Here is a 27,014-nt window from a genome sequence, read left to right as displayed (position 1 = left end):
GCTTTAGGTTTAGACAAAACTGAGAGATAGTGTACATGATGAATGACAGAGCTAATTGTTGAATGAAGAATGCATGGATTGCTTAAGTAATGTCAGTGGAGAAATGAAAATAAAATACCATTGGCAGAGACGTGCTCTGTTTTTGTAGATATGCAACACTCTGCAGTACATGGGACTATCATAGCAGGGAGGTGTTGTCTTTCATGGTATGCATTCAACATCTGCCAATTGACACAACTGAGTGCGCTTTGCTGCTTTAAGTAGATTCATACTATGGCTGGCTCGTTTCGGTCATACCGAGTGCCACAGTTCCTACGTGAAAAGGCTGTGCTTTCAAACTACGACTATCACAGATCGAGTCAACCTACTAAATACTTCGTGTTATCGCTTTTTTGTGGGCCACGGACCTATAAAACACTGCGGCTAATATTCCCTGTTTAGCGCATGTATACGTGAATATGATTCATTCGGTGGTTATATATGCAAGTAGAACTCATTTCGCTCGTTTATTTTCTTGTACACTGACGAGTTGATTGAGACATTCATTCACAGATAGCATGAACATGTCTCACTTTTTTCACGGCTTCCTTCCCAAGAGTGGAAAGGTAGTATGCCGTGGTGAGGCCACTGATTCCACCGCCGAGAACGACGACTGTTGCCATTTCGTGAGCTTTCCTGCAATGAGTAAAGCGTAATATGAATTCAACTTGAACGTTTATTCCCACAGTCCCCTTCTCCGCAGTCAAGCGACAGGCTGAAGACATATTGAACCACTGGACGATAACTAAGAACGCGAATCTATAATCATTTACGGGATTTAAAGGTCGTTCGGTGACAGATGAATTAGTGACCCGAAAAAGTCACTTCAATGACAACTCTGATGCACTCTTTAACTAGCGTAGGATGCAGTTAAAAAAGTCCGCCTTGCACGAGCGCATGCCCACAGGTAAACAAAACAAACCAGTACCTCGTGACTAACACATGGGCAACAGCATGGGCAACAGATACGCACGCGCTCAAAGTGCATTCACACCCACAAGACTGGCACACGTGCGCCTACGTGCATTCGGTCATGCCGCCGTACATCTATTTTTTTGTTTCGTTTTTGTGGACAGAACTTTATAAAACTGTTGCCTTAGCTGTCAATATATATTACGTTGTATACAAGTTTACTTATTGAAGTTTGCTGGAGTAACAAATAAAAACTACCATTTTAATGTCTAAGTGCGTGGGAGCACTAGCGCGCCATTAGTGGTGCCCATATTTGGTTAAAATCAGCCCGAAGAGCAAGCCTGCGCTGTAAGCAGCGGCCGCCGGCTCAAACGGCGCTCGCGCATGCGCATACTTCACGTTTTGCTCCCGGCGGCGTGATTCTTTGACGCGCCTACTACCACTTCATTCATTTTCAGTCAAGGGCTCTCGGAACCCTTGTTTACAAACGTAGAAAGATGATGCAGGCACCGATCATTCTGCTCAAAGAAGGCACAGAGAATTCCCAAGGGAAGCCGCAGGTAATCAGTAACATCAATGCCTGTCAAGCAATAGCTGACGCTGTTAGGACTACGCTTGGCCCTCGTGGGATGGACAAGCTCATTGTCGATAGTTCTGGAAAGACGACCATTTCCAACGATGGTGCTACGATTATGAAGCAGCTCGACATCGTTCATCCGGCCGCCAGGACGCTGACGGATATCGCCAAGTCCCAGGACTCCGAAGTGGGCGACGGTACGACGACAGTGGTACTTTTGGCAAGCGAGTTCCTCAAGCAGTGCAAGCCTTACGTCGAAGAGAGCATCCATCCTCAAGTAATCATTCGCAGCTTGAGAAAAGCAGTCGAGCTAGCAGTGGCCAAAATTCGCGAGATCGCCGTTACCGTTCAGAAGGGCAAAGAACAGCGCGAACTCCTCGAACGCTGCGCCATGACAACGCTCGGCTCCAAGCTGATCGCCGGCCAGAAAGAGTTCTTTGCTCGGATGGTGGTGGAAGCCGTCATGCAGTTGGACGAATTGCTGCCGCTCAACATGATTGGCATCAAGAAGGTGCAGGGAGGTGCTCTTGAGGACTCCATGCTCGTGTCGGGCGTTGCCTTCAAGAAGACCTTCTCGTACGCGGGTTTCGAGATGCAACCCAAGAAATACGAGAACCCAAAGATCGCGCTCCTCAATATCGAGCTGGAGCTGAAGGCTGAGCGCGACAATGCCGAGGTGCGTGTGCAGAGCGTTCAAGAGTACCAGAACGTCGTGGACGCCGAGTGGGAAGTGCTGTACGAGAAGCTGCGCAAGATTCACGAGAGCGGGGCGCGGGTCGTCCTCTCCAAGTTGCCCATCGGCGACGTGGCCACGCAGTTCTTCGCCGACAGGGACATGTTCTGTGCGGGCCGGGTGACGGACGAAGACCTGCGGCGTACGGCCAAGGCATGCGGCGGCGCCATCCTTTCGACGGTGTTTGACCTGCAGGAATCCAACCTGGGCAGCTGCGCGCTGCTTGAGGAGATCCAAATCGGCGGCGAACGTTACAATCTCTTCACGGGCTGCCCACAAACGCGTACCGTTACCATCATCCTCCGTGGCGGCGCCGAGCAGTTCATCGACGAAACAGAGAGGTCTCTTCACGACGCCATCATGATTGTCCGGCGTGCACTGAAAAACGACGCTGTTGTAGCAGGCGGCGGTGCCATCGAGATGGAGCTGTCCAAGCATCTGCGGGACTATTCGCGTTCCGTGGCCGGCAAGGAGCAACTTCTGGTAGCTGCCATGGCAAAGGCGCTCGAGGTGATCCCAAGACAGCTGTGCGACAATGCTGGCATCGATGCCACCACGCTGCTAAACAAGCTGCGACAGCGACATGCCGCTGGCGACATTTGGGCGGGCGTCGACATTCTGCAAGGTGACGTCGTGGATAACTTGAAGGCCTGTGTATGGGAGCCAGCTGTGGTCAAGATAAATGCCCTGGTAGCAGCCACTGAAGCAGCTTGCCTTGTCCTCTCGGTGGATGAAACGATCAAAGCACCCAAGTCTGGGGGCGATGACGAGGGTCGTGGAAGGCCCTTCTGAACTTCACCTTCTTTTTCCTTGCCTGACCATCAATAAAGTTGTGTTAACTTTGTATCCCTGTTTATGTATCTTTTTATTGACGAAAACCTTTAACAGATATGTGCAAGCTCTTCGTATATTTATAGTATCAAGGGCAGTGTCAGCTGAGTATTAATAGTAGTAGTAGCAAACTTTGTTAGAGAGAAAACCCTTAATGAACCACAAGAATTTTTCATACACAGTAATTCTCCTTGCAAGACTATAAATTGGACGCGATTCCACCAAATCTTTTAAGGAAGGACACAGTGCAAGCAATGACTCAATAAAAAACATGTTCGTACTTTTGTGTTTTTTATCATTCAAGATAACGGCAAAATATATTGTTAGGGTGGAAAAAAAAAACCAGCAATCCACTTTCATTATCAAATTGATGCTTCGTGATGATCAGTTCGCAACCTGTGCTTGTGCAGGGACGAATGAACATAATGTATGTCAAACACCCTTAAAATGTTTGCTTCACATCCTTTCAAACTTGCTGAAAGATGAGCATAGACATGCGAAGGCTATGAAAAGTACCATGTGGACAAGTAAAAGGTGGCTACACCACGCTAAAGTTTCGACATGAGGCCAGGACACTACACTATGAAATGCTTATTAACTGTCGCGGTACGGGAATAAAGGCACTGACGGGCTACTCTTTGTGCCCTTTGAGCACACCAGAGTATGAATACTTTCATGCTGCTAGCTTGAGCATTACGAGCACTCACATTAGCATTCCTATTAATGATCTGTGTGCATAAGACGAAGCACTGTTTCCTGCGATAGAAACGTTGAAGCCATGCCTGCTGAGCTCGTTAGAAAACATTTACAACTTGAGTAACTTGAACATGCATTCAAATGGGTGATGCTGGATGGCTGCTGTGAACAGCAACAGGCCAGTGTTCAGTTAACGCCTGTAAAAGAAATCGTCAGAATGCTCTACTCCTGAGCAGTGAGAAACTTGCGGCAATTTGCGGTGTCACAAGAACGACTGCCGGGCCTGCTCGAAGTTCTTCGTTATACATGTCATTTCGTTGTAAACATTGTGCATCATGCTGCTCACACTAGAGCAGGCTAAGTACATTCAACAAAAGAAAACTTTATTTAACATTAATTTGAGAGAGACGAGGCGGAATAAGTCCCTAATTTTTTTTTGTGCACTTTATGACCAACATAATATGCAACCGCAGCCAACTTTATTGCACGGAGACTCGCGGCATGCACCACAATGAAATGCAAGAGCTACACAAGGTAAAATTGCAGATCATCAAATTTCGTTATTGCCTCCCTTGCCGTCGAAATCCTTTGTTTGGTCACACAGTCCTTATCACTGTTGCCTTTGTTGACATTCGCATCATTTCTGCCACAGCTGGCTTTAAAAACATCGTCAGTAGATATATTTGATAAGAGAAAAGCTGGTAGCGCATGAACCAGATGGCTCAACAATGATGATTTCCTAGTCATGTCGACCATCGTTCTCACCACCCATGCACCTTTCACAACCACCAGAATCATTTTCAGCAGTGTGCCAAGTCACAGCATGGCAAGCCGCACCGTGGCCGAATGTAATATATCTCCTGAAGACAAAGCGGCGCACTTGGGTTCGGGCGCTCGGACTGCGGGCACATAGAAAGAAGAAGAGGCAGAAGTAAACAGGCGTTCAGAGAGTCAGCCTTCTTGTCTGTTTCTCTCCTTTACACTATTACATGATCTCACCGTCATCAACGGTAATGTATATGTCATCTGTCACATCTGCTGATGTGCTACAAAAGAGGAGCGTACGAGTTGAGCGATTCCTAGAGTAGCATTGCAGGACTATTATTAACATCAGCACACTCAAGTGGGTCGCTAGCACTGCTCTTGGCACTAGCGCAGAGCACACCTTGGTGACATAGGCAGAGGGCAGTGGCAGCACTGGTACGTGGTGTTCGTTGTAAAGCAACAAATAAGCCATCGTTGGACCTAAATTTCTTTGCTGTACAGGCACATTCGTTGTAGAGGTTCTCACCATACATGTGAAAGATAGGAATTCAGCTGGGACATAAGTTCCTTTTTATACAGGTCATTTCGCTGTAGAGGCTTTTGTTGTAAAGGTGTCTGACTATATCTGGTGAGGAAACAACAAACTGCTAACCCCGAGGAAAAGGTAACGAAGGCTTCGCTTTAAAGCACAATTTTCAAAATGTTATTCCACCCCATTCAAATGCAGCCATGGCAGCTACAAGTCGAACCCATGGCATCAGTTTCTCACACTCCCCGAACTGCTATGGCCACCGAGCCGTTATGGCAGGCGAGTAGATTCGAGGAAGTACAGTGCATCAGTCCTTCTAAAATGACTGCAAATACGAGACACAGGACAGATAAATTTAAATGCCATTTATTTTTGCCTTTCGGCCCACCACACAAAATACCGTGGCCTTCTAAAGGTTAGGTGGAAAAATGGAAACATTTTCCTTATGAAAGGGCCTGCTATTAAGCGAGCACTCATAGGCCGTCTATAAAACACGCAATGTGAGGTAACATTAAAAAATAGCAGTATAACTTTTCATGATCACGTCTTATGCCAAAATAACTTACAAGACACAAAAGCATATGTGGTCACAGGCTCTAAAACACTATACTTCTGGACTGCTTGCTTCATGCATAAGTGACTTGCAAGTCAGTATGTGGTATGGTGAACTTCTAGGCACTTGAACGGGCAGTGAACGCTGTTGCAACCTTTTAGGCAGTGCACAACACTATAGAAGTCACTCTCAGATGTGGCAATAAATAGTTGGTGCTGGTAACAGGTATACTGGTATAACAACGCTGATATGACGGTTGGGAACTGTCTAACGCTTCTTTGCAATCACAGTTCAGTACAGTGCAGCAACCTTTCACCTAAACAGCATGACAGGTAAAAAGGTCAATAAATAGCACATGAGAAAATAAAGAGCACACAGTACAGATATGATACAAAGTACAAAACACAAGTCACTCACATGCTGACGATGTGTGTAAAGAGATTCATGCTCATATTACACAGCATTTGTAGACAATCATTGGGTTGTAGCACATAAATAAAGAAACCAAGGCAGGGATGATGTAACAATTCTATTCCAATGCGTTTCCTTTTCCTGCTTTGTCATTTGCCCGAGCAGCACTCCAACTATGGAATCACCAGGATCAGTCGATCACGAGCGGTAAATGAGCAGAAGAAAGCAGGATCAAATGAAAGGAATTCTTACATTATACCTGCCCCGGTTATTGTGCAAAAGGCTATCCCTGCAGCCCACGTATATAAAGAGGCATTTAGTTCGTGGCCTTAAGTTTGTGGGGGCTGCCAAATACAATAACCAGTCCAGAAACTCTTCATGCTGCATATGGTGCGTATACAATGGAATGTAAATAAATATATTGTGCTGCTTATACTGGTAACATGCAGTATATGAAGTCAAAAAGGGGCAAGTCCAAGTGTATATGCACAACCCTTCACTTGCATCTGGTTAACATGAATTCACCAGAAAACTAAATAAAGGAGGTTGTTTTTAAAATGTGAGTCTATGCTAACTTCGCTGGAGGCATATTTGCCTTTAATGTCGCTCTGAAATCTATAGTGCCCCCAGCCCCAACCCTAATATTTTTTCTCTTAATTTCTCAATGTTGTTGCCAACATTGAAAGAAATTAGAATATATTTCAAATTAATTGCCACTTATGAAATGATATGCCATTTTTCAAAATATTTTGGCTGCTGCACTTTCAAAAGGGCCATACATGTAGTAGTACCCGCCGTGGTTGCTCAGTGGCTATGGTGTTGGGCTGCTAAACACGAGGTCGCGGGATCGAATCCCGGCCACGGCGGCCGCATTTCGATGGGGGCGAAATGCGAAAACACCTGTGTACTTAGATTTAGGTGCACGTTAAAGAACCCCAGGTGGTCGAAATTTCCGGAGTCCTCCACTACGGCGTGCCTCATAATCAGAAAGTGGTTTTGGCACGTTAAGCCCCATAATTTAATTTTTAATACATGTAGTAAGAACCATAGCTTCCAATACAGACGTGACTATGCTGCCTGTTGCATACAGGTATGCGATGTTCCTTTGAAAGTAACAAATCTGGGGTTTGATCACAAAATACACACTATCTAAACTTGGCATAAAGGTTATAAACAGGGATAAAGTGCCTCAGAAAGGCTGGCCAACATTTCGATAGGAGGACCTATCTTCATCAAAAGTGGCCTCGTCATCCTCGGCAGGTTACGTTTAACGAGCTAGTGTGGTGACGTCACATGCAGTCGTTGTCGGCTGGCTGTAAAGGGAGAGACTGAAAAGAAAATGAGCGATGTCATTTGATGGCTCTAGGCGTGGTTTCCAAGATGAGAGGACAGGAGCGAAACAGCGGGAAGGCAGCAGAAAAAAAAAATTTGAGACAGAGAAGGACATAGGACGGTGGGGTGTTGGAGGAGCAAGAGGTTAGGGAGCCTTCAGAGATGTGTAAGAGTTGCCGAAGATGATGAGGCCACCTTTTTCGAAGATAGGTCCTCCTATAGGAACATTGGCCAGCCTTTCTGAGGCACCTTATCCCTGTCTATAACTTTTATACCACATGTGCTACTCCATCTGTCAGCCCCACTTTTTCATATTGGATTACACTATCTAAACTATGATTCAGAAGTATGCACAAATTGATGTGTGTGTTTTGGCAAAGAATATGGTACACACCAAGAATAATTAGAAATAACTTACATTAACTTAATTCCCATACAAACAATAAAGCTTCCTTTTATTTATTCATAACATCAAATTTGCCCAAAGCGCATTATTGTAAAATGTGTGCAACATTCTGTTCAAGCGTCTCTCCATACAGGTGTGCACAGATGTCTGTTATTGGGGCTGACAGCGTTCCCACATCTGCGTCTCAGTACTTTCGCTGGCTCACATTAGCTCACGAGATGCTAGCTGTAAAGTTAACCAGTGTCTCATATTGAGCCAATCAAGAATATTTTGTCACAAGAATGAATGAACAGGAAATTTTCACTCAGTTTGTTGCCCGTAACTTCATCAACACCATGCGACACTGTCCCAAATTACTTCTCATTTATAGCCATCTGTAAGTCCTACATAAAACCAAATTATAAGAGGAAAATCTGCACACACTTCAAAGGGTTTGGACGGTATCGCTGCCACTGTTTGCTTCTCAGACCGAGTTCCTGTCTTTTATGAGAAAATGAACACAAGCAAGTATATCATACGAACAGTCGTCACATCTACATTTCGTGCCAACCTAGCTGCCATTTAAATTAATGTCACTTTTACCTTAATAGGTTGTGCAATTAGCAAGTGTTTCTTATCTCTGCCAAGCAGCTCAAGCTAAAAAATGTCAGTCGAAATGCTACGTGCATGCTTATGCCAAGCCTTGTAGCCAACACTACATATAACAGCGTGACTTTTCTGGTGGGACTATGATGGGGGCCAGGTCTGATTTGCATTCACGTGCACCTAGATCTCTGAGTGAGCAGCCCACAACAATGAGGCACAGCAGAACTGCCACTAATGCCACTCCAGCTATGGAACTATGGAATGCCAGAGCTGCACGAGCACCCCGTTCCCCTCGCTGGGCCCATGCCTGCAGGCTGCTTCCTAAAACTTCACGGGCCATCAACAGCAGTGCAAGCTGCTGCTTCACTTCTTCTAGGAACACCGGCGCGAGCTTGGCCTTCCGGGTTCCACCTGCTGCCATATCCTCAGCCAGGTCGTCCAAGGCCGTTGTGGGCCTCCTTTCCTGCAGTTGCGCCCAGCGTGCGCGAGCACGTGGTCCAAGGTGAAAGGCAGTTTCAAGCAACTCCTGGCTTACTGCACCCAGGCCAGCGTACTCAGTGACATTTACATCTGCTGCTGAGCGCACGTAAATGGTGCCCAAGGCTAGCTGGCCCATCCTCATGGACATACCTCGAACAAACAGCGCATGTGCCAGGGTTGCAGACGGTTCATCTGGTGAGTTAGGAAATAAGTGTCGGTGCAGGAGGGTGTTGCACAGGGAAAGATAAAATGAAGAGGTGTCCAGAGGAGAAGTGAAGTTTCGTCTGACAGTCTGGCGAAAAACAGTCAAGCGGGCTGTTGTGCCAACGTCTGGTGATGTGGATGCAAGCACATCGTCGGTGACTCGCCAAGTCAAGGCCAAGGCACGCTGGTCAGCACTGGACTCTCCTGGAGAACTGTCCGAGAGCAGCCAGTCTACTGTCGACACTGGAGAAACGAGAAGCAGAAAAATGAAGTAAGCCGAAAGTCCTGCAGGAGAGACTGAATTCGTAAACCAGTAATTGGCAACGCATACTATTGAATGCAGACAACATGTGCGGTATGCATATAACTTTATGACTGATAAGGGCACTGTTACCCTTATCTGGAACCAAATGTCCTTGTAAACAACAGCTTTAAACAGTGCGATACAGGACACAGCAAATTAAGGAAACACACGGCAGAGCAACGTCCTGTGTTTCCTTTGCCATGTCCTTTGTCACGCTGTTTAACGCTGTTCCTTACAAGAGGTACCAGCCAAGCCAAAAGAACACGTTGTTAAATGTCCTCAATACATGGCTACATAGATGTACAGATGTTAAAGAAGAATGTTTTTTTTACCCATTTCGTGACCCAAAGCAAAGGTAACTTTGGCGATATCCTCGTGCATCTTCAGCGTCCGTAATGCTGCCTTGGAACTGGTATCGTCCTGTACAGAGCAGGGTGTGGATGAATGAAAGAGCTTTTGATAAGCTTGTAACTGTGCAAGAGGCAACTTCACTACGACATATACAAGAGTAGCACTGTATCTGCAGCAAAATTAATAGTGTACCAAAACGTCTCAATACCTTGAGTGTCTTGGATATCAGCACACCGGCTAGGACAGCTGTCCAGATGACTAAGAATCCCAAAGAGAGTGAGACGAACGCCAAATGCCTTTGCGACTGACGACTTAGCTCCACAGACGTCATGGCAGTATGCCTGCAAGAAATCAGTACACGTTAGCCAAGCCTTCTAACTAATAAAATCAAGCAGCGCGCGATACCGCCGCTATTTTAACGAGTGACTGATCGAGCGGAGGCGCGAGTTTCAGCACAGGATGGTCAAAGTTCATTTCAAGAGTAATTTGATTACGATCTGCGTGATAGTAGCTAGGTAATACGGTGCGGAAGTCAAACCACAGGAGAAAAATAGCATCAATGCCTCGAGACGGCGCGAAACGATAAGAAACACGGAGCTGGGTCCAGCAGTACTCTCAATGCTGTTTCCTGCAGACATGTCACGTATTCTGTTGTGTGAAGCCATCTACTAACAGAAAGAAAAGTTATACACACGTGAAGTTCAGAACATGAGCTATATTACGTACCGTACAATTACTTGGAGAAAGTAGGAGCGCAAGAGATTACGGAACTCGGGTAGGCCACAGACGGAGAAACCAACCAAGCGCTAAAAAGCAAAAACAGGAACCAAAACACAACAGACAGGAAGCGGCTCGGCTTCGAACGAGGGAAAGCGGGAGGTCGGTTTTTGTGTCTGTGCAGCTGTCAAGGCCTCAAGGCTGCTGCCGGAGGTTGTTGAGTTATTAGTTTTATAAGGACGTTGCTTTAATAGCAAGGTCTATTTTTAAATAACAATTACTCAGCTTATACAAGTATTAGGTATTTTGCTTCTCACAGCTCACCACCGAATAATTATTGGCGCTATTCTACCCTAACCTTGACCGAAACCACTAGCTTTGCTGGCCACGACATTTCCCGCCATCTCAACTCGCGGCGCATGACGGGATCCATCCGTGTTCAAGAAACATGGCGGACAAAGAGGATGAGCCGACGATCGCTCAAGACTTGGTTGTCACCAAGTACAAAATGGCTGGAGAAATGGTCAACAGTACGTTTCATTTTTTCTTTTCTTGGCCACTCTGTTTGGCGGAGCATTGAAAAGTTTGCACTAACTTGTCTTCTCTCACCGCCCACGGCTCCCGGCCACATGTGGAGACATGGCAACGTGTTTTGTTGCTCCAGGCGAGCCGCGCCTGTATCGTTTGCTCATTCTGTAAATCAGCTTAGCGTTTGTGCTGCCAGACCTACGTTCCTGTTTCAGTATCTTAAGATCTCTCTATTTAATAAACGTACATGCTTTGTGGGATGTGGATTCGACGCTTGGCCGGCGCGTTTGGCTCCCAAATAGGAACGTGGACGTTCTGCCTCGGAATTCGGTTTCTTAGAGCTCGGTCTCGGAGTAGCAGTGGTCAGAATTGTTTAATCATATTGTAACTACTGGTAAGCTGCGATCTCTTCCGTGTTCGTAGTTGTGTGTCATGGGCCATAACCGTTAAAGAACTGCGAAGTCGCGTTTCTGGGTCATCGCAGCCGGCAAGGCCGAAAAATATGCCGTATGGCTATTAAGCCCGCGCTCACAATGCAAGTCGAAGTGTTAACGCACATACATGAGCCTTATTTATGCCTTAACATGTGTTCTTAGCAACTCCTCTAAACTGTGGTGTAGTTGAACAAGTTTCGCACTTTCTCGATGGAACGCCGGCCATATGGCAGTTCTCGCGTGCCGACGCTTCAATTTTTTTGCCAAAACTAGTTGGTTCAGTACGCGGTTGTCTGTAGAATTCGTACCACCATTGCTTTTATTTTTAATTTTTTTCAGAAATTCTTAAACATCTGTTGACCATGTGTACAGCTGGTACATCTGTACTCGCCATTTGCGAAGAAGGTGACAAGCAGTTGAACGAAGAAACGAGCAAAGTGTTTAAGAAGGAGAAAGAGCTGAAGAAAGGTATGCATTGTTTTACAAACCTTACCTAGCTGGTGCTGCAAAGAGGCATTGGCCATGATAACTCATTTTTATGCAGCAATAATATGAAACTTTCATTCATGCATGGGAACTTCCTTCTTGCATAAGAGGTCTGATGGGATGACAAGGCTAGGGAATTTTTACATTTGTTTAAATAAATGCAAATTCAGTGTTTGTCATAAGGACTTCGTTGCATCCGTAGAGTGGAGCCTTTAGTTAAACTGATGAGCATGCCATATTCAGGAAACCTGACCATATGTTATGTAGCTTTCAAGGTTACTGTGTGCTAGCGTTTCAGATTACATCTGATTGAAATTTGTCTATGTCTGCAGGCATTGCTTTTCCCACCTGCGTTTCGGTAAACAACTGCATCTGCCACTACTCCCCACTCAGGTCTGACACCGAGTACATCCTGAAAGACGGGGATGTAGTCAAGCTGTAAGTATTAAAATTGTCTCTCTCTGAAACCGCTACAGAGGTCTCGTCATGCTCGCAGTGCATTTATTCGGTTTCTGCCTGTTGTGTGGTGCTTGCATTTCCGCTTACTTAATATGTATGTCATTTACCTGCAAGCAACCTGCTGGCATATCTTCACATCTGTGCAAGCATTAGCTGAAGACTCAAGCTAAAATGGTGTTGGTCTGGCCCACTGCAGTGGCGCAGTGGTGCCATGTGTCTTAAAGAGAGTACATTTGAACAGAATGCAGAAAAAAAAACTTTTGGGCACTTGGTGAACGTCTAAAAAAAGGGAAACCTAGGTTGTGTTCAAAATTGCATCCAGCGCTCACCACTATGGCATCGCTATTTTTAGCTCACTGCATACGTTGGCAATATAAGCAGATACATATACTAGCTCAGCAATATTTTTTGCAGGCTCTGTACTCACTCGTACTTGTGCACTCATGCTTGTCTGTACTCACATTCCTACTTGTGTTCATATTCACTTTCATTTGCACTTACCAGGACCCGTTCACTCTCAATTTTGCGTCCACTCTCCCTTTGCAGCACTCGCTCGCATACAAAGTTGCACACCACTCTGATTTACGTTCATATTCACATCCACTCACTTTTCATGACTCACTAACGCTTCGGCTGTCACGTGGGAGCATTGGTCACAATTTCTCACAAAATTTTTGTTGCTCTTGATCAGTGCTCTCCTTTATTCATCATGCTTCTTCCTGCCCTATGGATTCCGTCAAGCTTTGGATTGCACTAACGCTCATCTTGCACCACTGAAAATAGTGTTGAGCGAATATGCCGACCTATTGCCCTACTTTAATATGTAAAGCACTTGTCTGGTGTAGTCAAGGGCTCGGCTCCGGACTGGCGATGTCTGGCACATATCTGTTAGCTTTTAATGCCATGACAATGTGTGCAACATTGTGTGCTGAATTGCAGACATACACAGAGGGAACATGAATGCTTTGGGACTTGTAATGGTGACTCAGTGATTACTCCTTTTTGTTAAACTTTTGACCATGAAGGGCTGACAGTCATAGCTACACCTCTGCGTTATTGTAGATGCAAGCTCTTGCATTTTCTCAGAGGATGGTTCACGCCATGACATCTGCCTCTATGATGTTTTGTTATTGTGTATAAGTAACCTTACTTAAACTTTGTAGTCATGCTTCCTATTACCTCTGTTCTACGAGCAACTTTTGTGTAGTTACCATTAATTTTGTGCCTTGTTTCATTTTGGCTTGTCCTGCACGTTTCATATGATTACAGGGATCTAGGAGCGCACATCGATGGTTTTATTGCGGTTGTGGCACATACAGTCATCGTGGGAGCAAGCCTTGTAAGTATGCCATCTGCTGTTTTGGCTGTGAGCAGAACCGACTAAAACTGCCAGGCTATTCTTATACATATGCTACACAAATACCCAAGAAAATTGGATTGGAGGATGGTCTCTAATGTACCTGAATTGGTAAAGCACTGTACACCTAATGCTGAAAATGAGGACTTGGCTTCTACCTGCGACACGTTGTCTTTCATTATCCCTTTCCCTTATTATTTCTACAATTCACTGAAACGTAATTTATTTCCCCTATGCTTTCTCTCGCTTTATGTCAGTTCATATAGTTGCAACTAAAGAAAAATTGAGTTCCTCGGATTTCCTTATTCTTCTGTAGTCTTTTACCAGTTCTTTGCTTTGCTGTTATTGCTTGTTTTTCTTGAAATGTATTGTTATTTAAAGATTTTTATTTTAAAGATATTAGCTGCAGTGACTTTCTCATTTCAGTAAAAACTACAAATCTTGTGTCTTGTTTGCCCAACTGTGTGACCTGTGCATTCATTTTAACAGGATAACAAGGTGAAAGGCAGGAAGGCTGACGTCATCAAGGCGGCCTACTATGCAGCCGAGGCTGCTCTACGACTTGTCAAGCCTGGCATTGAGGTATGTGGGCTCTACACCACTGTCCATTTCTCTATGGCTGAATAGCTTTGCCATTTCTTCTTATGTCTTTCTATTATTTAAGCATAAGCTTCATTATGATTCAATAAATGGATGTTAGGTTAGTCCCCTCTTGGTGTCGTGTCCACGGGATCTTAAGAATTTTAAAATTCAGTTTGGCAGGTGTGACATAACCATATGTACTAGCTGTACAGATGTGCTGGTGACTGGCTCTGTTGACTACAGAATTTTGCCAAGAAACATCAAACAGTACCTAAATATCTCGACTACAACAAATATGTGCCTTAAATAAATTATTTGTTCATTAAACCACATCTTTTTTTTTTTACCATCTTCCCTGCAGTTTTTCACATCTGCCCAGTTGGTTTCTCACTGTGTAAATTGTGCCGACCCCAGACATAGTGTAAACAAATCAGTGGCCGCATGGGTCATATGCTAGAGTCACATAATGGGATCACTGTGTATCGTGCCACACTTTCATGGATGTTCGGCACTTGTCCTTTAGGTGTTTTATTTATATAAAGTGCTACTCAATGAAATTTCAGCAGATTTCAAATAAGCGGTAACTCTGCCTTTGACACTCATTATATTGATGGTTTCTACTGGAATTTTTCATTTATTTTTCTGGCTTGAAGTTAATGTCGTCGCCATCGGCATTGCTAGGGTTTATTCACTGGGAGATGCTCTTCGACATCGCTATAGACTGGCCAAAGTTGGGAATACACAAGCTTCTTGGTATTTGCTATTGCTTGTGTTAAATGACCTGCTGTCCATCAAAAACATTGGTGAAAACTGACATGAATTCCTGCTTTTGCATTCCAACTCTTTGTAGCACTTGCAGGGGTGGGACTCCTGCGCCAATCGCACCACTTTGGTATAAACACAAATTCGTGCGCCAAACACGGAAAATTGACTGAGATTTTGCCACACTACGCCAGAACGGCTTCGGCATGTGTGCTTCGGCACTGGCCACGATTAGCGAGCAGATTCATTGTCCAAAAAAGAGTGCGGCTGTTCACATTCCTCACGCCACGTGACGCCACCTCCTGCACAGTTTTTTGCAATCTTCACGCTTCTAACACGACTTTTTGGCACTTCTGGCAAGTGGCCGGCTTGCGCACGACCACTCCCAGCTGTTGTGCTACTTTCAGAATGGCCAGAGTGGCTGTATTTATAGTGTGTTAGAATATGGTTGAGCGAGCCGAGCGGTGCGCTGCTTGCTATAACCGAGGCAAAAAACAGCGTAGGCTGAAGATGCTGCGAACGAACTAGATATTAGGGAGGCACACACTGCAGCGGGTCTAGCGGGCGGGTCTCTGTCCCTAGGGCCAGTATAATGGCAAACTATTCCAATCTGTGTTTATGCCCACATGGGCGAAGCCTGATCCATTTTGATCTATCACTAAGGGCTAATGGTGGAATTATAATAAATACAAATTAGAATCATTTTACGTTATTGGTCATATAAAATTGTAATCATTAGCTTCTAACTAAATTAACAAGTGCAGTGTCACGCACGCACTCACTGTCAAAATGCTGAAGTGAGGAAGCATAGTAGCACGAGCAAGTGAATTTATCTTCCGGCTGCCTCGCTTCAACGCGAACGAAGCGGCGAAAATGCAGCGTACACAAAGCTATGAGCACTTGGTATTTGCCTCTGTCCTTACAGCACGTCGCCTTCAAGATAGGGCTAGCGCAACCACACTAGTCATGTCGTACACAGCAACCACCAGAGTAAAATGCACCCCCCTCTGTCCCCCTGTCCACTGTCTTCCGGGTGCCTTGCACGTGATAAAAGACAGTGCGCTCCCTCCCAGCTTTCCTCCCTTGTGCGCGCAAGATTGAGCCACCATCATCTGCTCACCTCGCACGCTTTCAGTCACACATACAGCAAACGGTGCACAACAATGATGTTATCGCCCTTGGACTTTATGCGGGATATCACAGCGACAGTGCCACCGCCTGCATAAATGCACCTGGAGTGTCCATATACTTGCTATCTCAATAATAAACCAGAGTAGTTCGTAGCTTTGGGTTATCCGTACAATCTGTTGGTGATGTTCATTTCCAGGCACTTCACTCACACTGTCGAGGCATTAGAGACTTTTAGCTTGTGCGGTATTCAGGTAAACACAAGCGGGCAGGGCACGAAGTTGGGGCGTAGGGGCAGAGGCATAAACATGAGCGTCCTGCATGGTGCAGCCACTTAGTGGTGCAAAACTCAGACAAAAACAGCCAATATTGCAGTAACTAAGTGTATTCTACTTCGCTGCTGGTGTAAATTTTCGGCAGTGGCGTAATCGTGGTACTGCCAGAAATTTACACCCACAGAAGAGTAGAGTACGCTTGGTTACTTCAGTATTGGCTGTTTTTGTCTGTCTGAGCTCTGTGCCAACAGGCGGCTGCGCCATGCAGGCCACTCGCATTTACGTCTACGCTCCAATGCCTAGTGAGCTGGCGTTTGCCTGAATGCTGGACAAGCTAAACGTCCGTACTAAATAAAAATATGTGAATAAAAAATGGCTTGGGCTAAATTCCAAAATTTCTTACTCACTATTGCAGAATGCGTGTTTTTGTGTTTGCCATCACTAATTAAAAAACTACAGGCACTATTACCAAAATTTCCATGCACTAGACAGTTTCAGTATTGGAGTAATCTGTTTCAAAATTCAGCTTAGGACGTCACTTCAGACAGTTGCAGTACTGCGCTTGTGTTGGTTTGTCGTGGTTTCGAAGTGCGCTGCCATATTCCATTGTTTCACCAAAATTCAGATTAGCCTGCTCCAAGCGTTTCAAAATGTAATTTTATCTGCTCCAAAATGCAACTGTGTCTACTCCAAAGTGCTCTAAAACGCAATTTTAATTGCTCCGAAAATTGCTTCAAAATGATTTTGGGCAGCCCCACCCCTGCTCTTGTCATATCAATCTATTCTGCGATTGCTATAATTTGACAGCCCCTTTAAAGCCCTTGCGGCACCTCCAATAATGAAAATAGTACTGTGATAATGATGCAGTATGTAACAACACACATAGCTTACACAATCATGCAAATTGGACAACAAATCAAATTACAACATTCCGCTGCTGTTTTCATTCCTGTTCCAAAATAAGATGTGACTTCATTCTTACTGAATTATTGCAGTATCTGCCCAAATAGGTGTCGCAGCATTGTGTGATGCTGTGTGAAATTTCCAGGCCTCAGGTGCCAGTTAACCAAGCACTAATAATTTTTTGTGCTGGTTACTGTTGTTTAGACGGCAAATGGTAAGAACTCAGACAGGAGCCATGACGTAGCATGTTGCAACGTCTCCTTCCTTTTTCTGAGCTGGCTGGCGGCGGTGTTTATATAACTTCATCTTTTTCTACATCCTGTGCCACCGAGGAAGCAATAGGCATCTCCGGTTGATGCAGAACTAGAGCGGGCCTCTTAAGTACTTTGCCCTCTTGTGTTTTAATGGAGCACGCCCGCACCATTTTATTGAGGCCTAGATATGAAGTGTAGCAATAAAATGGTTATAAAATGAAAACAGCCCATTTCTACTTTTCGTGTGCTTGTTAGGAGTGAGAACTTCGTTATATGTGCCGAGCTTGTGAGCCTGTGGCAGCATTTTTCAATAATGGAATGTTCTTTTCATTGCTATGATTTTAGAACAATGCTGTGACAGACGTGATTCAGAAGGTGGCAGAATCCTATAAGTGCAAGCCTGTTGAAGGTAAGCAATGATGGCAGCGAAAGGGATTTTCTGCACATGTTGGCATGCCCATGTAGGTTTTGTACATAAAAAGGGGGGGGGGGTTGCATGCCAAAACCACTTTCTGATTATGAGGCACGCTGTAGTGGAGGACTCCGGAAATTGCAACCACCTGGGATTCTTTAACATGCACCTAAATCTAAGTACAGGGGTGTTTTCGCATTTCACCTCGATCGAAATGCGTCCACCGTGGCTGGGATTCGATCCCACGACCTCGTGCTCAGCAGCCCAACACCGTAGTCATTGAGCAACCATGGCAAGTTCTTGTACATTGTCTTGAAAACCTTGAATAAACCCTGTATATGGGGAAGGGGAGAAAACAGATCAAGGGCTTTAATTGAAAGGTTTGTAAAATTCTGCTTGAAATTCAGTCATATGACTTGCACAATGTACAACAATACTACACAACCTAGGTTGTGCCAGACTTGCAGTGCATGTGTTATTTTTATGTCTGTATCTTAATTTCTTGTTTTCGTTTGTTTCATTGACAACTCATTTACTTATTGTTATCTACAGTGACAAAGCTCAATATTATCTAGTACATCACTCCAAGCATTTAAGAATAGGCAGGTAGCTTTTGCACGGACAGTGGAGCTGATAGCTGAGGTCAACAATGAACGAATAAATTTGTAAATGGAAATGTCCCTGTGGAGAAGGAATAGCAGTTAAAAGTTAAAAGGTTAAGGAGTGCAACTACAATCTCTTTTACAATTCTTAAGTCTCACTATCAGGGTCCTCAAAACCTTTCAATTTTGACTTGGATATTTTTATACAAATCCTTTTTGTTTATGTGACTGCATGTGGTAGTTTCCTGACAGTGTATACTGTGGTGCAGGGATGCTGTCTCACCAGTTGAAGCAGTACAGGATAGACGGAGAGAAGTCCATCATTCAGAACCCAACGGAAGCCCAGAGGTGAGAGTATACCATGTACGGTTACCTAATCTTTCACCGAAATTTGCAATTGTTCTGACCTTGCTGGTTGCTTAGCGCTGTATAATGAAACATTGCAGCATATGTGTGCATGCCCGTTATACTGGACCATTTTCCTAAATTGCAAGTAAACTTGGGTGCACTGCATCTTTGGCCCAACTAATAGCGGCACCGGTCATCGTCTAAGTGAAAAAAGAGTGCTTGCTGCATGTGCTGGGGCTTTTCTCTTGTGTTTAGTTTCATCATAACATCTACGTGTACATTTTCCATGCCATACTGCAAGCAAATTGTGCTTTTACTGTTGGCACAAATGACTACACTGCCGTGAAGGAGAAGAAAGGGGGTTAACCGAGGGACCCAATTTTTATTAGTCATATGATAAGAAGCCAACAAACACTGACACCAAGGACAACATAGGGGAAATTACTTGTGCTTAGTAAATGAAATAGAGAAACAATAAATTAATGGAAATGTAAGTGGATGAAAAAACAACTTGCCACTTATAGGGAATGATCCCACAACCTTTGCATCCAAGGTATGATGGCGGCGTAGTCAAAAGAAACTTGATGTGTGTTTTTGTGGTTGCAACAGGTTGCTATTACAGTCGAACCTCAGTATATTGATCAGCACGGTGATCGCGAAATAGTTCCATATAGCCAGAATTCGATATGTAAAAAATGCATCAGAAACTTCTGCAAATCAATCAATGAACCAGGAGTGATTGGGGATTGTTGTTTGGAGCGTGCGGTCGATTGCACCGCACGCAATTAGCGTAAGCTGTGCCAACTTCGTCAGCCGCACGAAGTCTGCGAGGTCTAGGTCAACCATGCTAAGCAACCGAACTTGCGCTCCGAACAACGATCCCCGATCACACCCCAATCGTGGTGTAGTAAATACTCATTTGAAGCTTCACACAAAGTATTTATTTATTTGGCTGAAAGTACTGCAGCAGTGTAGCCTGCCTCTTATTAGCAGCCACATGCTTAAACATGGAATCCTCAACTTAGTCTAAACAATCCACATGCGATAGGCCAGTGCACTCTATGGCACCGCAGCAGTGGCGTAGAAGGGCCAAAGCAGCTGCAGCCCCAGTTTAAGTCTAGAGCGGGCCAACATCAACACTTGTGGGATTAACCCCAGCAACGTCTGCGTTTGGCCGTTACTTCTGCTGCGTTCTTCACGTCCATCAGTTGAAGCATTTTGAAACACTGTCAGTAACAAAGTATTAAGTGGCATCTGCCAAGGCATCTATGAGTGAGCCCAGTGAGCATGCGCTGTCGCGCGTCTTTGTGTATGCAAACCACCAGTCATCGCGAGGCGCGGCAGGTGCAGAACGCGGCACCAAGGAAAAGTCAGTGCGGCAAATGAACTGCGTCGTTGACGTCGAACTAGCCAAGCCACTGCGTGCGTACACCGCTACGTTCAAATGACGCACTCAACGCAGTCGGTGTGTGCAGCTATAGTGCGCAGCAGCTGGGAATGCCCATGGCGCCATCGCTATCTTCAAGGGTGTTGCAGGAAAGCTCACCGCCTGTCGACAGAGCGCACAAGGTCCGGGGTGGTGGAGTTCGATGTATCCATTTCGCGTCCAACCTCGTTCGAAATAAAAAGTAAAAAATGCATGCGATTTTTCAGGTGATATAGAAAGTGTTCTATATACGCAATAATTCTACATATCCGTGTTCGATATATAGAGGTTTGACTAGCGAATTCCAATGGCAGGTTCGGAGTGGCCGACCAAATCTGTGCTGGAGCACTCCGCTGCACCAGAGGGCAACAAAATGAAATCTGTGCTTGAAACAGGCACTTCTGCCAGATATAGTGGCAGGGGACGCTAGTGCACATCCATTTCCTCACGTTTTTCGTTGTATTCAGCCTTTTTGGCTTGAACTTGCACGCGCATTGGATTTATAAGTTTCGTGTTCCTTTTTAGCCTCCTGCGTTGTAGTGGAAGTCGCACCGCATGTTAGTCTGCTTCTCTCCTCCACTGTGATTGTGTGCAGAGACGAAGCGAAGCCCACAATCTTTTCGGTGGCAGCACATCGAGACAGCCTGAAGTGCCTTCAGAACTGCATTTCATCAACAAAACTAAAGGCAGTTAAAATGCGAACCTCCAAAAAGGAGCCATTTTTACCTGTTCGCCCCATTCTGGCGAATGACTTTGTTGATGAAACACGCAACTTTCGGTCTTTTGGTCAGCGGCCGAAACATGATGTTGAAAGCTTGCTTGCATACACTAGCTTCCGAAGCTTCTTCGTCACTTGAGTCCCTGCCAGTCGATTTGGTACTTGGGTTAGGCAAAGCGTTGTTCTCCAAACGAGCAAGTTGACGATGCAAATGAGCACTCATTTCTTCCGAGAGACCGCGATTTGTGTTTATGGGCGCACATGCCATAGCGGTACATTGGCTATGAGTGTGCTGGCATCAAGTGACTTCCGGTTGACTCCAATTTTTGTGGAGAGCGCTGCTCTGTGAAGTGGATCTAGCGACGGAGCTGCTTCCAACCTGGCAATCGAAGATACAGGAGGCACTCTCAATCTCTCAAAGGAATAGACTTGCTCTGCAAGGAGCCGAAAAACTTCTACCAGAAGTGCTCCAAGTCCGCCATTGTAATTCACCATAATACAATTTTGGCACCTGGAATGATCACTTCGCCCAACTGTGGTCAGTTACTTGGTACTCACATGTGTGCCTGTGTGATAGACTGAGAAAAGTATGCGCTGCTGACATCCTAGAGCAACTGAGAGAAGTTCGCCTTATGGACGAGCTTTGGCATATAATCAACAGCAGTAGCATGTGCGTAAGACAGCCCTCATTTATCTTGAACATAGGAGAATTGTCATTCCTGAACAGTTATCTCTCACGAATGCCTGCACATGTCCATGACTGACGGTTGGCACTGCTTTCCCTTGAGCTTGCACAGAGAAGTTATGTGTCTTCCTTCTTTTCTGTCATATTGCGACCAAGCTTTCAGTTGAAAGTCCACATTTCTGTTGTCTTTCATTCCTACTTCTGTCCATGCTTGCATGCATGCCTTTCAATAACTGACAAAATCATTTGAATATTCTTGGCTAAGTAAGTGAACAAATGCACTTCGTCATCATAAACAGTGATGTTAGGAGCCGTTTTGTGCTAGCAGTTCTTCATTCACTTCAGCGTGCATCATAAGTGTGATCACATGATCAAGAACACATACTGGACCTGAAGTTGAGATGCAGTACGACAGCCGGTTGATCATTGAAATTTTGTTCTGTTGTTGAAATGTCCAGACTGGCCCTCTGATGAGGTTGCGCAGTTGCAGTTGATTTAGTGGTAGTAACATTTCTTTTTGTTTGCAGGAAAGAGCACGAGAAGTGCAAGTTTGAACTGCATGAAGTGTATGCGATCGACGTCCTGGTGAGCACAGGAGAGGGCAAGGTATATTAGACACTTTTTCCTTTTCTCGCTTGCACCTTTGTTGTGCCTTTGAAGCTTTGTGCCTTTGTGCCTTGCATTTGAAGGATCTCATATGTTTTTCTGCAGGGTCGCGAGATGGACACCCGAACGACTGTGTACAAGCGCACCGACGAAACTTACTTGTTGCGAAGCAAGGCATCTCGAGGTGGGTTTGCATGTTATCATTTTACACCAACTTTGGCACACTTGGTGCTAAATGGATGTTGAAGATAAGTAATCAAGTAATATTTCAAAATTATTTTCATAAATTTTCAGCAAAGGATTCTAGAGAAGAAAGTGCAGGCCAAACTTCTGTTTTTCTAATTTTTTGCCTAACTTTCAGTGTTGGTGTGTCAAAGTAATGTGCATCAGAAAATTTGTGAAGCACGACTTACGCACAACCTGCAGACATGGTAGCATTGGATTGTAATTTGAATATACGAGAAAACATAATTCTCTTACATGGAAAGCCAAGCACAAACCCCTTTTCCAGCTGCCGTTTGAGGTCTGTCTTGGCAGGAGTGGTTTGCCCCGCTTGGTTCCTTGTAACACCATCTGAATGGTGCTCATCTGCGCGCATCTGTGGCAGCAGCGATGCCTGCTGTGGGGTGAAGGAAGGAAATAACCAGAAAGCTCACCTTTGTGCACAGCGTTTCCAGGAAAACGTTATAGTTATTTAAGTTGCAGTTGCCGGTTAGTGTGAGAAGCAGTCGGGCATCTTTGACTGCTATAGCCTTCCACTCTTAAAGGCAAAGCTTAAGCATCCTACAAGTTTTGTGGTTTATTTATGGTCACCCTCTGCACTACTTTCTCTTGCGAGTTCATCGTAACAGGAAAAAAACATTGTAAGCTTCTAGCATGGTAATCTGACAGTCAGGATCCATCAATGGTGTGTTTTTTTGTGTGTTCTTTTAATGATACCGCACAGCGTTTTTGTCTGGACGTTCAGAGCAAACACTTTTTCTACATTGATGCATCGATTTCTTTTCTTTTCAGCCTTCCTTAGCATTGTAGACAAGCAGTATACCTCTATGCCATTCACACTAAGGTAAGCCTCAGCCTGTGCCTTACTCTAAGTATTAATTGTGTTATAATTTAGGGTAATAAACACAATGCACAGTGGAGTCAATGCTTAAGGGGAACATTGGCACAATTGGAGATCATTGTTTGGAGCGCATATTAAGTCTTGTGGCGCGTGATCGGCTTAGGCCATGCCGACGTAATCTGCCATGGGCCAGGGCCAAGTCTTTGATGACATCAGAATGACGACACGTTCCTGTCAATCACATTGAAATTGAGCACGTCGTCTGCTAGGAGCAGAGTGCGACGAGAGTTGTGCAGTTTGAGGGGTCATGCACTAGCTATGAGACCAACTTTGTATGGCACGTCTGATGGATTGGATTGGGTCCAAACAATGGCTGCAGCTACAGACGGCACGTTTGTATCCAATTCATTTGTAATTTGAGAAAATGGCACTTACAATGGGAGCTTCGGTTGTTGCGTTGGCGTAGCTCAAGGAAAACGTAAAGCAGTTGGAGGTGCGAAATGTGTTTGAAGAGATGGCAGAGAGCGAATTCTGCCGTTGCTTTCATTTCTCAACACGAACAGTGCATTGAACAGCTGCCTCTGATGCGCCAAGACCCATGGGCCCAGTGGGACATTGTGGTGCGATGAGATGATGTTGCTGTTGCCTCTTGAAAAGTGCACTGCTGTTCCCGTCTTCTTTCACTATGTGTGACACCCCCTAACGACCATGCAGAAAATCTAATTCTAATAAATTGTAGTAGTTGTACATGTTAATACAGTGAAACCTTGTTAAACCGTAGTTGGCCGGAGCTCGGAAAAAGTATGTACCGTATTTACTCGCATAATGATTGCACTTTTTTGTCAGAAAAAATTATGCAAAATCAGGGGTGTGATCATTACACGGGTTAAATTTCCTGCGAAAAGAACAAAAAATTTTTCGGCCTGCGTTTGCTGTGGGAGACAAAAAAATGCCGGCCGGTGGAGCAAGCCGAACGTGCCAAATGCAATTTTTTTCTTCTCATGAGTACATTACATGCATTGAAACAGTTTCTTCCATATCAGTAATGAATAATATTGTTAATATCGGCAAGTTTGCAGCAATAACATAGCCATGTCCACTTTGAGGGGACAGAAAGAGATTGGCACGCTTAGTTGCCAGTAAAAGAAACCTATAGCGGGCACGCTGCGGAAACTGCGGCATCTGTCTTCACTACTATCCTAATACGGCACGTTTCCGCTAAGGGTGGGTGAATATCTTAGCTGTGTTAGAAATGTCGGCGTATGAATAGGGTACACTTAACGTATCGGTGTACGCATCGCACGCTTTCTTGAAAACCTGTGATGGTGAGCCGATGCTGGCGGCTCAATCTCGCATGTGCAGAGGTGGAAGGGGGGAGGGCCAGCGCGCCGTCTTCGATTTGTTTTTGCCTCTGTCCACGGACAATGAGCACGGCAGGCCTTCAGTAGGGTGCCTTGATGCGCGCACCCCCAGGCGCTGCACACCTAGACACCCTAGCCTCTAGGATCAGTAGCAGTGGTGGTCACTCCAAATGTTCGGTCTCTGAGGCGGTTCATATTAAGCAGATTTTTTTTTTTCATTGAGTCTATTGAAAAGCAAACGAACGTTTCCATGTTGTTTGTTATATTCGAGAATTCGGCTTTACCAAGTTTGTCGTAACCAGAGTTCACTGTAGTTCCAAAGTACTTGTAGCCCTGCTGTGCCATAGGAATGTGAAAATCTACTCAAAAACTGACCTTGGGTGTCTCTTAGCATTCACTCATTTTAGTGGCTCACTCACGCCCATTAAATAAACTTCTGTCTAGTATCTGATACTGTGTTCTGCACAAGAAACTTGTTTTGCATTGCCAGCAGTACTTTGCAGGAAGCGTCATCAGTCGCCTTTTATTACTTCTCTGGACTTAATCCAGAAGTTTGTGTGTTGGTGTGTTGTAGCCTATTTTAGAAAATCCATTGCTAACTGGGCTGTCTGTCCTGAAACAGGGCGTTTGACGAGGAGATTAAGGCGAAAATGGGAGTCGTTGAGTGTGTCAACCACAAGCTACTTGACCCATTCCAGGTCCTGTATGAAAAGGAGGGTGAGTGCAATGTTTTTCCTTAAATTTTCGCCCACAGTTGCTGGCCATGTTGGCTGCATCCTGATAAGGTAGAACTCAAGATCGACCCATTTACAGAAATTTGTGTACATGTACTAGAGCCTCACATCTTCCCGACTTGTTCCATTTTGCACAGTGCTGAGGACTGTCTGTGACTGGAACACCATTGCATGTCATCACAGATCTTGTGAACTGGTGCCTAGCACAAGATTTTTGTTAAATGTACATTGCTTCATTACTGCTTGGCTTCGCTTCCACAATTGGGACATGTGCTCTAAAATGATTAATCACAAGGTTAATTGGTACTGAAGTTAAACAATAACAGTGCTAATATTTTGTTAATTAGTAAACATCACTTGGCAATTTCTTTTGCAAGTAGTGTTTGCCTCTTCAAGAATGCCAGCTGATGTTATAAATTGTGATATCTATCACAATAGATATTTTTTAAGTCTTTTTCCATTGATGTAGATTACTGAGCATGACCTTGCCACTCAAATGATACAGATTTAAGCATGCACAGGTAATTGTTTTCTTTGGGGTGCTCAATTCTTAGGCTAGTAGTTAGCCGTTGTGGCCTAATGAAGGGGTCCTACTTATTAGGGCTTTGTCCTTGTTCAGGTGGCTCACTTATGGGAGCACACAGTAGCGCACTGACCACAATAGTTTCAGAAAATTGGAGCAGTTTCATTGAAAGTAATTTTATTGCATTTTGCTTGGCCTTGTGTTTGAGGCATAGCCGCATTTGTTTGTGTTTCTCATTGATGTTTTGTGTTCTCATGGTGTGCATGCATAGTATGTACTAAAGTTTGTTGTTAGGGCTAGCTGCTGTTTATCAGAGACCAGTTGCAAGCCTGTGATATTGTGTGAGATTTTCTCATTATGCCCAGGGTTCCTCTCGGAAGATTTTGAGAAGTGGACATTTGAGGAACAGAGGGGCGGGGGGCACAAGCACATACTGAATAATGACACCACAAGAAACATTCAAGTGCAATCACATAACACAACAATGCAACAGACTTCATTTCTGTTTTTTGGACATACAGTAATACCTCGTTAACTCGAACTCGCATATCTTGAGAGATTGGCTAAGTCAAAATTTTCTGCGGCACCGAACGATTCCCCAACTTGCCATGTATTTATTGGCCTTTATCTCAAAGTAGTTTAGGGCCAAATTTCAGATATCTTGAAATTTTAACTGAGAGTGGGACAGAAACTCCGCTGCTGGACTGCTTAGCAAGCTTCACGTGAGGCTGCTGTGCCTAACAAAGCGGGCGTTTTCCCCAAATTTGTAGTCGGAACCTAGTGGCATAACAACCTTGTCAAGCAACCATGTGGCATTTCATGTGATGGCAGAGAGGTGCATAGAGGCAGGCCCTGCAAAATAACGCACTTGAGGCAATTTGTTTTGTTCGCTCTATGCAACACACGTGATTGACCATCAGAGGTGTGAATTCGAATGTAATTT

At 44.8% G+C, this 27,014-nt stretch overlaps 3 protein-coding genes across 5 annotated transcripts in view; 2 read left to right on the top strand and 1 right to left on the bottom strand.

Moving 5' to 3' along the window:
- The window catches only part of Ppox (protoporphyrinogen oxidase), a 50,442-nt gene extending 39,574 nt beyond the window's left edge, over positions 1-10,868 (bottom strand). The window contains exons 1-2 of one of the 3 annotated variants that reach the window (XM_065451357.1): positions 10,435-10,868; positions 573-675 (exon numbers count right to left, since the gene is read on the bottom strand). In XM_065451357.1, coding sequence (XP_065307429.1) covers positions 573-662 — 90 coding nt within the window. In that variant the 5' untranslated portion in view covers positions 663-675; positions 10,435-10,868. The other 2 variants (XM_065451355.1, XM_065451356.1) reach the window with 2 other exon arrangements.
- Positions 1-27,014, top strand: part of LOC135917766 (proliferation-associated protein 2G4) — a 125,754-nt gene that overhangs the window by 89,917 nt on the left and 8,823 nt on the right. The window contains exons 3-13 of the mRNA XM_065451358.1: positions 10,802-10,955; positions 11,727-11,855; positions 12,206-12,311; positions 13,602-13,671; positions 14,179-14,271; positions 17,939-18,002; positions 18,877-18,955; positions 22,312-22,390; positions 22,496-22,574; positions 23,405-23,456; positions 25,437-25,531. Coding sequence (XP_065307430.1) covers positions 10,802-10,955; positions 11,727-11,855; positions 12,206-12,311; positions 13,602-13,671; positions 14,179-14,271; positions 17,939-18,002; positions 18,877-18,955; positions 22,312-22,390; positions 22,496-22,574; positions 23,405-23,456; positions 25,437-25,531 — 1,000 coding nt within the window. The remainder of the gene's footprint in view (positions 1-10,801; positions 10,956-11,726; positions 11,856-12,205; positions 12,312-13,601; positions 13,672-14,178; positions 14,272-17,938; positions 18,003-18,876; positions 18,956-22,311; positions 22,391-22,495; positions 22,575-23,404; positions 23,457-25,436; positions 25,532-27,014) is intronic.
- On the top strand, positions 1,351-3,107 carry CCT7 (chaperonin containing TCP1 subunit 7). Its single transcript, XM_065451354.1, has one exon. The coding sequence runs from the start codon at positions 1,449-1,451 to the stop codon at positions 3,051-3,053; it is 1,605 nt and encodes a 534-aa protein (XP_065307426.1). The 5' UTR covers positions 1,351-1,448; the 3' UTR covers positions 3,054-3,107.

The sequence above is a fragment of the Dermacentor albipictus genome, chromosome 4 (assembly GCF_038994185.2).
Source record: "Dermacentor albipictus isolate Rhodes 1998 colony chromosome 4, USDA_Dalb.pri_finalv2, whole genome shotgun sequence".
NCBI classification, from domain to species: Eukaryota; Metazoa; Arthropoda; class Arachnida; order Ixodida; family Ixodidae; genus Dermacentor; species Dermacentor albipictus.
The sequence above is the reverse complement of the archived record's forward strand: the minus strand, read 5'-3'. Positions and strand labels throughout refer to the sequence as shown.